Below are 14,450 nucleotides of genomic sequence, written 5' to 3'. Positions count from 1 at the left end.
GATTTGTGTTGGCTCCACTCACCTGCCTGTCTAAGAACCTGGGCCTGCCCCCCACGCAGGTTCCACCCACCTGTCCATCTTGGAGCGGCGCTCCACAGTGGTGATCTTCAGTTCCCCATCGATCTTGGGCCGGCCATAGTGGGCCAGAGACTGGTCCTAGGTAGCAGGCAGAGGATCTGGCAAGCGGCCACCAAGAAGGAGACCAAACACCCTCCTCACATGGGTACACCCCAGCCCTCCCTGCCCCACACCCTCACCAGGTTCTCAATAGACAGCTGGAAGTTGGTGATCTGCCGCAGGGTCTCATTGTCCCTCTTGACCTCATTCACGCACTGCGCCAGGTCCTGGGGGTTAGCCAGATGTGAGCCTGGGGCACCCCCAACTGGCCTGGGTAAGGGTCAGCACCTATCAGGGGCTTTCAAGAATTGTAAAGAGGTGTCCACAGCATGTCACTGTCCTTAAGGGGGATGCATGTCACCCTGTGGTGTTGCCCACGGGTGTGTGACTGTGTGTCCAGTGGCAGTGTGCGGCACTGTGCCTAATGTGACTGCCTTCCCTGTATGTGACCACTCACCCTCATTGCGTCCAGGGCCAGCCGTAGGTTCTCCTTCTCCATTGCGTCCTGCGTGTGTTTCACCAGCTCCTGCACGACCCACGGAGACAGACATTACCCAAGCCTGTCTTTTCCTCCTGGGGGTCCTTTCACACAATTCTGACCCACCAGCTCCTCCTTCCTCCTCCTGCTGTCTCAGGAAGCCAGGGCATGGCCCCAGTGAACCACCCAGAAGCCAGCCCCGCCCCTACTCCTGTGACACAGGGAGGTAGGTATGCCAAGGCCATAGTCACTGAACCCAGGAGGCCCCCCCCCCCACTTGTGCACCTGGAGAAGAAGGTGGTACTTGAGCACCCGCTGCATCGGCACCATCAGCAGGTCCCGCAAGGTGAACCTCCCATTGTTTGCTCGCTGAGAACATTCCTGGGAGATCAGAGAACAAGTAAGCAAGGTGAGGTTGGGGCAGGTGTGTATTTTTCTAGAGCCAGAAGCATCCAATCCTCCCTGAGGAAACAAAGAAGGAAAAATGCCACGGGGAGAGGGATGGTTGAAGACCCAGCTGGAAGACGGCCTGAGTAGGGCTGGAGAGAGAGAGGGACGGAGGGTCCCCAACACACAGGCAAAGAGGCTGGATGCACGGTGCACACAGGTGATTCCTCATCATCACTGCCCTATCCATGCCCTATCCACTAGACACACAGGTCCCAGTAGGGGTTCAGTCCTGGATCAGGCTCGGTAAGAATCTGGAGCTCAGCCCAGACTTGGTGCACAGCCAGGACTAGGGCTCAGCCCGGGCCGAGATTCAGTCTGGAGTCAGAGTTGAGTTTAGGGTCATGACCTCAGCCTGGCATCGGGGCTCAGCTAGAACCAGGTTCGGTTGGGGTCAGGGCTCAGTGCTTCAGCCCATTTCCTCCTGCTCCAGTACCTCCCTCCCCAAATCTCCAATGGGCAGACCCGTGGCTGGGCTGAAGCAGAAAGTGATGCCATCTCCAACTCGGTGTCCTCCCCGCTGTCCCCGGGGCCTGTGAAGGAGTGAAAGAGCCCCCCCAACCTCTAGCTTCATTTGCACGTCCTCCCGGGCGCTGGCCACACGGTCCAGGTGCTTGCTGGCTGACTCCACCTGGCTGCAGTAGCGGCCGTAGACGAGGAACCTGTGGGAGAGGAGGGGAAGCAGTGGAGGGACAGGTACCCATGGCCAGAGCCGGGGCCAGGCAGCGCTGGGCTTCAGTCTGGTGCCACCTCTCCCCCGATGAGTGAGGCTGAGCCTCCCTCTCCCCATTAAAACAACAGCGTTTCCCATGGGGGCTATTATAACATTAAATGCAACAGCGCACAGGAGGCTCTTAGCACTTGGCCTACCATCTCTGCTCAGGGTTCTTTCACTTAACAAACTCACTGAGTACACACTGTGTGCCAGGCCCTGTGCTCAGAACCTTAGGCATCAATTTATTCTGACCTCTCCACAACCCTGGTAGGTACATCCTGTACCACACTGACTTTATAGAGATGGAAGCAGAAGCAGAGAGAAATTAAGTGGCTTCCCAGAGCCATATTCAGCTTGCAAAAGTCAAAGCTGGGGAGATGCGTAGCCCCTTGCCCGTGAGTAAAGAAGGAAAATCCCTTCCTGTCTAAGGGCCTCTAAGGGCGAGGGCTCTCAAATGCCCGCCTGGGTGTAGGGCGGTAGGCTGGCCGGCTGGGTCTCACCTCTCCTTGTACTTGATGAAGACCTGGTAGAGGGTTGGTGCACTGGTGGTGGCCAGGGCTTCCTTCATCTCCTTTAGGAAGTGAGTGTGCACACGAAGCAGGTCCTAGTCCGAGAGAGGGGTGAGGGCGGGGCGGCAGCCTGGGGCTCAGGGGAAGTGTCAGCCACTGGCCCTCTGCTGCCCAACTCTTAGTCGCCACCCTCCAGAGACAAATGGGTCCAGCAGACGGCCCCCGCTTGACAGCGGCCCAGGGGTGGGCGGAAGAGAGGCCAGGAGAGCAAGGTGAGATGAGGGCTGGGGACAGGCTGGCTCACCTCGATGTTTATGAAGATGGTCTCTATGTCGTCAGGTTTGAGGAACCGTTGCAGGGGCTTCATGAAGTGCTACAGGGAGGGGAGAGGAGGATGGAGAAAGGTGAGGCCCCTTCCTCCCGCCCAGGCCCAGAGAGACAGGGGCAGGGAGACAGAGATGGAAAGAGGCAAACAAACAGAGAGACTAAGAGGGAAAGAGACAGAGGTATGGAGAGAAACAAGAGAAAGACAGAGCCAAGGAAACCAAGACAGGCAGGATAAGAGAGACAGAGAGAGAATGTCCACAAGCAAACCTGTACATGACTGTCCGCAGCAATATTATTCACAAGAGCCAAAAAGTGGAAACAACCCAAGTGTCCATCGATGGATAACAAAATGTGGTCCATCCTCACAGTGGAATATTACTCGGCCATGAAAAGGGGAGAAGCTCTGACACTCACTACAACATGGAAGGACCTTGAAAACACGATGCTCGGTGAGAAAAGCCAGACACCAAAGGCCGCACATTGTTTGACCCCATACTGAAATATCCAAAATAGGCAAATTCACAGAGACAGAAAGTAAACGCATGGCTGCCAGGGCCTAGGGATGATGGATGATGAAGGGGTGATGGGTAAAGAGTCTGGGACTTCTTTGGGGGGTGATGAAAACGTTCTAAAAATGTGGCGGCGGCACAACCTCGAGTACAGGCCCAGAGCCAGTGAACCGTATGTGTGAAAAGGGTGACTTGTATGCGATAGTCATTAAATCTCAGCGAAGCTGTTAGCAAAACAAAGGCCAAAGGAAATAGAGAAAAGAGAAAGTCAAAGACAATAATAGAGACACACGGAGAGCATACAGAGGGAAGAAGACACACGAAGAGAGAAACAAGACAGGGTGAAGGACACAGAAAACCAGGGAGGACGAGAGACAAACCCAAAGCGAAGGGAACAGTGGGGCCTCTCAGCAGGGCCCCACAGGCGCGGGACAGGTGGACACGCACCTGCCGGCCCGCTCCCACCCATGCGCCTGGCAGGGGCTGGGTGGGAGCATCGCACCTGTTGGATGGAGCCCAGCGTGTCCGTGTACTTCTCCTCCGTCTGCTGGATCTCTCGCAGGCAGCAGCATCGCTTGTCATACTCTGTCATCTTGGGCTGAGATCAGGGAGGAGAGGCGGGTGTTGGGGCCCCAGGGCTGCCCCTGCCCACGCGCCCCCCCAGGCCCGGCCCTTCGTCCCCACACACCGGCATGGGCATGGGCTCTGAGCGCATGAGGTCCTCGTAGATCTCGTCGCCCTCCGCTTCCTCGTTCTCCACACAGTCGTATAGGTCCTCGTCCTCCTCCACTGTGTCACTGTAGGATGCAAGGTCAGGTGGGGCCACAGCAGCCCCACGGCCAGGGACCCCTCAGAACCCTCCCAGATCAAAGTTGTGTCCCCTCAGATCCCAAGGGCAGGATCATGTCTCCTCAGACCCCCAGGGCATAGTCTTGTCCCCTCTGAGGCCCCCAGGGCAGGGCTATGTCCTCAGATACTCACTCAATCTGGTCAGACAGGCCACTGTAGATATCTTCATCCCCCAAACTCTCCTCCTCAGTGGGGAAGGGCCTAGGGGGGCCAGGATGATGTGAGCCAGAGGCCTGAGGGCCAGGTGGGGAGGGGGTTTCAAGGAGCAGGAGGATGGGGTCAGCCCAAAGCTGTCTGTCACCTCGACGGTTACTCACATGATCCCCTTGTTCTGTGCAATCGGGGTCCAGGACAGGGCTGACAAGGTGTAGATGACCTGTGACAAGGGCAGTGTTTTGCTCAGCAAGCGCCTCGCCCACCCAGATGCCAGAACACGGCCTTGGACTCCAAGGTGCTGAGATGGCACCTTAAGGGTAGATTCCCTCACGCCTCTGGGAAACTAACTCAGGGTTTCTTCACCTTCCCATCACCCCACATCAACATGCCTCTGTTCCCTTAACTGAGCAGCCACCACTTGGTCCTACTGTCCTATTTCATTCTCAGAACTGCTCCAAGAGAATGGGATATTATTCCCTAGGACTCAGAGAGGCACGGCCACATGTCTAAGGTCACACAGCAAGTGGTGAAGCAGGGGTTCGAACCCAATTCCTCACTAAGCCAGGCTCTTTGCACTTGGTGACAGCCTGGTACGGCACATCAGTCCTTCCCCTAACAGCTCTTAGCCTGCCTGGTGTAGACATTCATGGAAATAAACTGAAAACCAGTCTTTGGACTCTATGTGCCCAGTTCACCTTCCCAAAATCCTGCACATCGAAGAGGTCAAAGGCCTCAAAGAGCTCACTCCTCTTGAGGCCAAACTTCTCGCAGCAGGTAGACAAGAAGGTACGGATGTTCTTAAGGCACAGGAACTGTGGGCAGAACAGAAACGAGGGTGAAACGTAATGGGATGGGGTGAAGCGGAGCACTGGTGGTCTCAGCGGGGGCCTGGCACAGAAGGGAAAAGTAACGCGCAGCCCCCCCTCCGGAAACCACACCCTCTTTCCATGACCAGAAAGCTCTGCCTGAAGCCAGATCTACCCCTCAGTTTTGGTATTGAAGTAGAATTCACATAACGTCAAGTTAACCACTAACCAGTAATCGAAGGTGTTATAATACATACAATGGAATGTTATTCAGTCATTAAAAAGGAATGAGATTTTGATTTATGCTACAACATGGATGGACCTTGAAAACATTATGCTCAGTGAAATAAGCCAGACACATTAGGACAAATACTCTGAGATTTCACTTGTATGAGGTCCCTGAGGGAGTCAGATCCACAGAGACAGAAAGTAGATGGTGGGGGCTGGGGAAGGGTGTGGGGAGTCAGTGTTCAATGGGAAGAGTGCTTCGGTTTTGGATAAAAAATATCAGGTTTGGATACAGGCATCACGGTTACACAACAATGTGAAAGTATTTAATGGCATTGAATGTATACCTACAAATGGTTAAACAATAAATGTGATTTTATTTATTTATTATTAACATATCTTCATATGAATTTTATTTATATTTATAAAACATAGCCCTGACTCGTGTGGCTCAGTGGATTGAGTGCCGGCCTGCAAACTGAAAGGTCATCGGTTCGATTCCCAGTCAGGGCACATGCCTGGGTTGTGGGCCAGGTCGCCAGTGGGGACACCAAGAGGCAATACACATTGATGTTTTCCTCTCTTTCTCCCTCCTTCCTCCCTCTCTAAAAACAAATAAAGTCTTTTTAAAAAGGAATTATTAGAGCCCCTGGCTGGTGTAGCTCAGTGGATTGAGCACGGGCCTGCGAACCAGACGATCGCGGTTCGATTCCCAGTCAGGGCACATGCTTGGGTTGCAGGCCAGTTTCCGGCAGGGGCCAGTTCCCTGCAGGGGATGCACGAGAAGCAACCATACATTGATGTTTCCTTCCTCTCTCCTTCCCTTCCCCTCTAAAGATAAATAAATAAAATATTTTTTAAAAAGGGAATAATTAGAAAACATTTATATCATTTTACTAAGACATATATAAAATAAGTATCACATATACTTTAACACAATGAAAAAGTTTAAGCATTTTGAAGTGTACACTTCAGTGACCTTTAGTACATTCAAAACACTGCGCAGTTATCAACCCATCTAGTTCCAAGACATTTTGTCACCCCCAAAGGAAACCCTATACCCATTAAGTGTTTACTTTCCATGGTTACTCTTCTCCCTCCCCCCTGGCAACCATTAATTTGCCTTCTGTCTCTATGAATTTACCAATGTCCATCCACTGATAAATGGATGAACAAAATGAGGTATATCCATACAACGGAATATTGTTCAGCCGTAAGAGGGGCAAAGTACTGATACACAAAGTGGACACTCTCAAAAACACGATGCTGAGTGAAAGAAGCCAGACACAAATGATCACATATTGTAGGTTTCCATTTACTTGAAATACCCCTGAACTTTTCATAGGCCAACACATTCCTTTTTGCTGAAATCAGTCTGGGTTGGTTTGCTGTGACTTGCAACCCAAGGACATCGATAGTTAGACACACAGGATGTTGCGCGGGTTTGGGCGGTATTCGGCTCTGATGTGAACAAGCCCTTGCATCCTCGCACTTGCCCCAAACCAGCTCATTCAAATGTCCCAGTGAGCTCAGCTCTCTCTAAGGTCCCTGAGATCATAAAGAATTCTAACCAACCTTCCAACCAACAGCCTCCCGCCACACGCAGACCTGGCCTCTCCCATGGCCCCCAGCACTCTCTACACAGTCAGTGTTGGCCAAGATCCCTGGAGCAGGTTCATCAGGAGACCTGGCTAAAATGCATCTCCCAAAGCCACATACTGCATGATTGCATTCATACAAAATGCCCAGAACAGGCAAATCCACACCCTGGAAGATCACTCAGCCACGGAGAGGAGTAAATCAGACACTCACTACGACACGGATGGGCCCTGAAAATACGATGATCAGTGAGAGGAACCACCACATGTGTTTCCGTTTTTGTGAAATGTCCAGAACAGACAAGTCCAGAGATAGGAAGCTGATTAGTGGTTGCCAGGAGCTGGGGAGGGGAGAACGGGGGGGGGGGGGGGGGGGGGNAGGGGGGGGGGTGCACTGCTAATGGAGATGGGGTTTCTTTTGAGGGTGATGAAGTTTCTGTGATTAGACAGTTGTGACTGCTGTGCAATTTTGTGAATACACTAAAAACCACTGAGCTCCAGTCAAGGCGGCAGCATAGGCAGACATGGCTCAATTCTTCACACGACCACATCAGAATTACAACTAAACTATAGAACAACCATCGCTCAGAACCATCAGAAGTCGAGTTGAATAGAAGCCTGACAACTATGTAATTAAAGAAACCACATCCATTGAGACTGGCAGGAGGGGCGAAGACTCAGAACACTGGTCCTGTACCCATGTGTAGTGGATAAAAATTTGGGAGGGATATCTTGGGAGTGAGGAGTCCCAGTGCCACACCAGGCCCCCCCAGCCCAGGCTTCCAGTGACAGGAAGATAAATCCCCACAACTTCTGGCTGCAAAAACCAGTAGGGATTGATTCCGTGGAAGAAGCTGCTGGAACTGAAAGCAGCTCCTCTTAAAGAGCCCACCTACTCAGAACACGGACTCAACTACTCAGACTCACTCCCTCTGAGCTCCAGCACCGCGGTGGCGGCTTGAAAGGCACCAGTGGCATATGGAGTGAAACCACAGTGTCTGGCATCAAGGTGCACCGATGCCATTGTCCCTTTTCTAAACCCTCACCCCACAGAGCCACAGAGCTGGCAAGCTGGTGCCACATCTGAGACTCCATCAAACTGGCTAACATGTTTGACCCTCCTTGAAGATCCCTGGAGACTCTGCCCCACCCAGCTCACGGGCCCACCCAAGCTGCTTTTCATATGAATGGCTGGTTATAGCTCATGCCTCACAACTTCCTAAATCCTCTCAAACAAGCAACAGCTGGCCTCAATGAGCCCCCCAGGCCCTGTACTAGCAGCAGCCAGCCTAGATTCACAGCTTGGCTTTGCCTGGGAATCTCCAAGCCCCGCACAAGTAGCAGCCATTTCAGATTGCTTTAGAGCTCAGGCAGGGTGGTCCCGGGCAAAACACAAGTGGGGGCTGACTTTGGCCTGCACCACCAGGGAAATCCTGGGGCCAGCACACCCAGTGGACAGCTACAGACCAAGTCAGAGCACCACCACTCTTCCCCTGCACAGCTGATCCTCCATGGGAAGTAGAGGTTGGTAGTAAGTGATCACAGCCAATCCTTGCAGGTGACTGGCCTGAGTAGGTCCTTCCCATTGATCTGCCAACAGCAACCAAGGCTCAACTACAAGAGGAAGGTGCACTCAGCCCACACAAAGGGCACACCTCGAATACCCAGCTTGGGTGATAGGGGAGGCTGTGCCACTGGACCCTACAGGACACCTACTACATTAGGACACACTACAAAGATACAGAGTCAAAGCAGCTCTACTTAATACATAGAGACAAACACAGGGAGGCTATCAAACAAACGCAGGGAGGAGACAAAGACACATGGCCCAAATGAAAGAACAGATAAAAATTCCAGAAAAGAAGCTAAACAAAATGGAGATAAGCACTCTGTCAGATGCAGAGTTCAAAACACTGGTTATAGGATGCTCAAGGAATTTACTGAGGACCTCAGCAGCATAAAGAAGATACAGTCAGCTGCGAACCAGAGGATCCTGGTCTGATTCCCAGTCAGGGCACATGCCTGGGTTGCAGGCAGGTTCCCAGCAGGGGATGCACAAAAGGCAACCATACATTGATGTTTCTCTCCCTCTCTCCTTCCCCTCTAAAGATAAATAAATAAAATCTTTTTTAAAAAAGATTTTAAAAAGATACAGTCAAAAAGGAAAGACACACTAATTGAAATTTTAAAAAATTACAAGGGAACAACAGTAGCATGGATGAAGCCAAGAATCAAATCAATGATTTGGAATATAAGGAAGCAAAAACAACCAATCAGAACAAAAGAAAAAAGAATAAAATAAAAATGAGGATAATATAAGCAATCTCTGGGATAAATTCAAGAGGTCCAACATTCACATCATAGAGGGGCCAGAAGAAGAAGAGAGAAAGCAAGAAATTGGAAATCTATTTGAAAAAATAGTGAAAGAAAATTTCTCTGACTTTGTGAAGGAAATAGACATACAAGTCTATTTCCAGAAAGCACAGAGAGTCCTAAACAAGATGGATATAAAGGGACCAACTCCAAGACACAAATTAAAATGCCAAAGATTAAAGATAAAGAGAGAATCTTAAAAGCAGCAAAAGAAGTTAGTCACCAGAAGGTTGCCAGATAGGAGGGTGGTGCAGAAGAATAGGTGAAGAAGTGAGGGGGTTAAGAAGCACAAATAGGCAGTTACAGAATAGCCATGGGAATGTAAAGTACAGTATAGAAAAGGGAGTGGCCAAAGATCTTATTCACGTGCCCCATGGACATGAACAAGGGTGGGGGGATTGCCTGAGGGAGGGGGGGTGCTGGGTGGAGAGGGAGAAAGGGAGAAAAATCAGGACAACTATAATAGCATAATCAATAAAATAGAATTAAAAAGAAAAAAACACTGAATTGAAGTCTTTAAAATGGTCACTTTTATGGTCTATGAATCATATCTCAATTTTAAAAAATGCATTTTCCAAGTCCTTCCCCTTCAAACCACCTCAGTCTGTGGGTACTGGAGTTAGGTCCAGTCCCTCCTCTGCCCACAGCCCCCAGGGCTCCCACCTCCCTCAGGATAAAAGCCTAAGTCCTCCCTGAGGCCCACAAGGCCCTGGGCGCCCTGCCCCCATCCCTCCCTGCCCTCACCTCCTCCTTCTCTCCACCTCCCCACACAGGCCTCCCCACTGTTCCTCCAACACTCCAGGCTCCATCCTGCCCGAGTGCTAGTTACACTCGCTTCTTGCAAAGCAATTTTCCCTGTGTTATGGAGGAATTGTGTCCCCACCAAAATCCATATGTTGAAGTTCTAACCCCTAGGACATCAGAATGGGACTGTGTTTGGAGACAGGGCCTTGAAAGAGGTGACTGAGGTAAAATGAGGTGGCTCTGATCCAATGTGATTGATGTCCTTACAGGGGGAGATGAGGACACAGACATGCACAGAGGAAACATCATGTCAGGACACAGGGAGAAGGTGGCCATCTGCAAGCCAAGGAGAGAGGCCTGCATTTGGACCACCAGCCTGCGGAAGTGTGAGACATAGATTTCTGTTGTTGAAGCCCCGCGTCTGTGGGACTTCGCAATGGCAGCCCTGGCAAACTCAGGTCCCTCGATGTCCACAAGTGTCCTCGCCACCTTCTTCAGGTCTTTGCTCAAAGACCACCTTCGCCATGAGGCCCCCTCTGAGCACTATATTTAACATTGCAACCACCCCCACTCTGACATTTTCTACTCTCTCTACCTCCCCCAAATAAAAAGCCACTTGTAGGAGGGCAGGGCCACTGCTCTGTTGCTTGGTGGGTGTCCAGCCCCCATTAAGTGGAGTAGAGCCCCACAAAGTGCTTGTCGATGAGGCCTGGAAGCCTGCCCTCCAGCAAGCTCTCCAGGTGATTCCGGTCCACTAACCCTGCTCTGTGGCTCTACAATAACAATATTTGCATGTTCAGCTTCCTGCTACCCGTGATTGGGCGCTCAGGTTTATTCTGTTCTCATGACAGCCCTGTGAGTTTTGAATGCCCATTTTCCCCATGAGGAAGCAGGTTCGGAGGGGGAAGGAAAGCTGCCCAAGAGGAAAACCGTGGAAGAGCTGGAATTGAACTCCAGGGTGCTGTGAATCTTGAGCTGACTTTCTGGGCCACAGCACGTCACTGCCTTGCATGAGCGCCAGCGTGTATGTGCTCAATCCCCAGCACTCTGTCGATGTATCTTTAACATTTACATACTTCAAGATAAACACTGTCTCATGTACTGAAGGGGTACAACATGAGGACTGGATATCCACAGTGAGATGACTACACCAGCTAATTCATACACCAGCTCGCACAGTCACCACGTTCTGTGTGTTTCGTGCCCCTGAAACCTGTGCTCTTCACGTCTGCCCCGTGTTACCAGTAGTGTTTCTAAGGACGGTCAACACACCTGGACATTACGTCTCTGGACTGACCCACCCTCCATGCCTGCCAGTGCGCACCTTTTCACACCTCCTCAGTTCCTCCAGCGCCCGCCCTGGCCCTGCCAACCATCATTGTACTCTCTGCTTCTGAGTCTGTCCGTCTGTCTGTCTGCCTCTGTCTCCACATACCTGTCTACCTATCCACTGATAGATGACACGGAATCCTGTAAGGTAAGTGCCACCATTATCCCCACTTACAGATAAGAAAACTGAGGCAGAACCAGGCAGCTAAGACACAAGCCCAGGCAGCGTGACTTCAAGCACTGGGCCTAACAGCATGTATGAATCACTCAGTACACGTTGTTTCTTGTGCTGTGTATCACAGTTCCCCCTCAAATTGCGTCTTCCTGATCATGGCCACATCCACAGTCTACCTAACCCATTCTCTACGGAGCACAGACTTTGAATTAACTTTAATGTAAATAGATGTACTTAAGAGAGAACTTGTCATCCTACTGGCAAAGGAAACTAGGACCATTTGCTGTAAACCAAAGCCAGTGTAAAATACATATGACATGAACAGTGTCACTACATTCTAGCTGGATCCTGTTCTCTCTCCGTCAGCGCGAGACTGGCCACCGTGAGACACACGTAAAGGACAGCGCAGCCATTCAACATCCATTCCAGGTAAACAGAGAGAGAAAAACCACTCTTGACAGAGTAGGAACGGAAAGGAATGTCTGAAACTGATATAAAGCATCTTCAAAACACCTTGAGCCCTTGTTTTAAATAAAAAGTGAAATATTATACTTGAGTCAAATGTTAAAAAGATTGCCTGTAAAATCAGAACCAAGATAAGGGCGCCCACTATTACCATTTCTATTCACCAGTGTATTGAAGATCTTTGCCTGCACTGCAGGGCAGGACAGAGAAAGAAGAGAGAAATACAACGGTCATTTTTTGCAGATGACATTGCCAATTGTCAACATAGAAAGCCCAAAAGAATGTACTGATAGAGCCCTGGCTGGTGTCGATCAGTGGATTGAGCACGGGCCTGCGAACCACACGATCGCAGTTCGATTCCCAGTCAGGGCACATGCTTGGGTTGCAGGCCAGTTCCCAGCAGGGGGACACATGAGAGGCAACCATACATTGTTATTTCTCTCCTTTTTTCCTTCCTTCCCCTCTAAAGATAAATCAATAAAATCTTACAAAAAAAGAATGTACAGATAAATAACTATCATTAACTAAATAATTTTGCTATTATGCTAAGTGAAGTAAGCCAGAGAAAGACAAATGCCACGCGGTTTCAATTATATGTGGAATCTAAAAAACAAAATAAATGAACAAAACAAAAAGAAACTCATAAACACAGAGAACAGACTGATGGTTGCCAAAGGGAAGGGGCTTGCGGGGCTGAGTGAAGGGCTTGGGGGGCTAGGTGGAAAAGGTGAAGGGATCAAGAAGGACAGACTGGGCCCTGGCTGGTGTAGCTCAGCAGATTGAGCATGGGTCTGTGAAGCAGAGGGTCACCAGTTCGATTCCCAGTCAGGGCACGTGCCTGGGCACAACCCAGTAGGGGACACACGAGAGGCAACCGCACACTGATGTTTCTCTCCCACTCTTTCTCCTTCCTGTGCCCTCTCTCTAAAAATAAAGAAATAAAATATTTTTTAAAAAGAAGAAGTACAGATTGGAAGTTACAAAACAGTTATGGGGATGTAAGGTACAGCATAGGGAATATTGCCAATTATAGTGTGATAACTACATGTGTTGCCAGGTGGGTTCAAGACTTATTGTGGTGATCACTACATAAGTTACATAAATCTCTAACCACTATGCCATATACCTGAAACTAATATAACATTGTATGCCAGCTGTAATTGAAAATGTTTTAATTATTTAAAAAATATAATGAGATAATTTTAAAATGTGACTGAACACACTGTCAATATATGAAGTTTACTATGTGTTGGTACATCAGCAATAATCAATCAGAAAAAAATTTTTAAGATAACATTTGCGAAATCCTAGAATAAGCAAAACCACCCTAAGGTGATAGAAATCGGACCAGTGGTTGCCCCCAGGGGGGCGGGGAGGGCGGCAGAGATTGACTGAGAAATCCCACAAGTGACGAAAACGTTCTGGGTCTTGATAAGGGTGTGGGCTGCACGTGGGCGAACGAGCGCTGGGCTGATTGACAGGCAGACCTGAGCATCTGGCTCTGTGAAAATGGGGCTTCCGTTTTGAAAGGGTACCATTTACCCGAATCTCAAAAGTATACAACAAACAAATGTAAAAAGCTGGTAATCTTAACAAATTTAACAAAAAGAAGTGCAAATCCTTTATGGAGAAAATTATAAAATGCTATTGAAAGAAAAGAAAATCTAAAGAAATAGAGTAAAATACATACTAATTCTTATCTGGAAAGACTCAATATTGAAAAGTTTTACATCTTCTCCAAAACTGAGCTGTAGATTCAAAGCAATTTCAATTAAAATCCCAAAATGTTGTTTTTTCAAAACAAGATTTATTCTAAGCCAGATCAGATTTTCATTTTGACATTTAAGGATTTTCTTTGTTTTGTTGTTTTTGTTATTTATTAAGTTTATTGGGTTTTTCAATGAACTTGGCACATGAATGTTAAAATTTGTATGGAAGAGCACAGAATCACAAAGAGCCAAGACGATTCTGTAAAGAAAAAAGTAAAATGTGAGTACTAGTCCTACCAGACATCAACTTATAAATCTACAGTAATTAAGACACTGTCATCACAGCGGTTTGCCTCCAAGACAACCCCCAGTGGGCCACAACCCCCAGCATCCAGGCCCTGTTTGTAATCCCCCCTCGCACCGACCCAGAGGTGTCCCTGTGAACTGACTAACAGAGTCTGGTAGAAATAACATCACCTGACTACCATTCAAGGCCAAGGACTAAAAGGTATGGCAGGTTCCACATTGGCTTCTCGAGTTGCTCCCTGGCTGGCACCTTGAGAGGCCGCGTAGTTGGTCCCAGGCAGAGGCCCACGTGGAGAGGAAGCGAGATCCCACCTGAGTGAGCCGCCCAGGAAGTGCCCCCCCCCGAGCCCCCCATCAACATGGGCTGCAGGTGTCAGGAATCCTGCGGCGGAGCATCGGCGAGCTAATGGCTGATCTACACGACTGGGCTTTGGGGCACGTTGTTGCTACTCAGCAATAGGTAAGTAATACAGAGGTAAGGGCAACCCTCACTAGAGGGCCAGATATCCTGAAGCAGTAAATCATAAAGGAAAAGGTTCAGCTGCATGAAAATAAAGTCTAGTCATCAAAAAGTATCATGAGAGGAAGGAAAAGACAACTATAAAGTGAT

At 49.4% G+C, this 14,450-nt stretch overlaps 1 protein-coding gene across 2 annotated transcripts in view; it reads right to left on the bottom strand.

The window, feature by feature from the left end:
- The window catches only part of VAV1 (vav guanine nucleotide exchange factor 1), a 59,937-nt gene that overhangs the window by 22,809 nt on the left and 22,678 nt on the right, over window positions 1-14,450 (bottom strand). For both annotated transcript variants that reach the window (XM_037042719.1, XM_037042720.1), the window contains exons 2-13: window positions 4,803-4,919; window positions 4,269-4,327; window positions 4,084-4,152; window positions 3,791-3,899; window positions 3,605-3,700; window positions 2,571-2,639; window positions 2,258-2,361; window positions 1,605-1,704; window positions 881-976; window positions 575-643; window positions 258-344; window positions 71-156 (exon numbers count right to left, since the gene is read on the bottom strand). In XM_037042719.1, the coding sequence (XP_036898614.1) occupies window positions 71-156; window positions 258-344; window positions 575-643; window positions 881-976; window positions 1,605-1,704; window positions 2,258-2,361; window positions 2,571-2,639; window positions 3,605-3,700; window positions 3,791-3,899; window positions 4,084-4,152; window positions 4,269-4,327; window positions 4,803-4,919 (1,061 nt within the window). The remainder of the gene's footprint in view (window positions 1-70; window positions 157-257; window positions 345-574; window positions 644-880; window positions 977-1,604; window positions 1,705-2,257; window positions 2,362-2,570; window positions 2,640-3,604; window positions 3,701-3,790; window positions 3,900-4,083; window positions 4,153-4,268; window positions 4,328-4,802; window positions 4,920-14,450) is intronic.

This window comes from Sturnira hondurensis, unplaced genomic scaffold, assembly GCF_014824575.4.
Source record: "Sturnira hondurensis isolate 20B ecotype Veracruz unplaced genomic scaffold, ASM1482457v3 Scaffold0003693, whole genome shotgun sequence".
NCBI classification, from domain to species: domain Eukaryota; kingdom Metazoa; phylum Chordata; class Mammalia; order Chiroptera; family Phyllostomidae; genus Sturnira; species Sturnira hondurensis.
The sequence above is the reverse complement of the archived record's forward strand: the minus strand, read 5'-3'. Positions and strand labels throughout refer to the sequence as shown.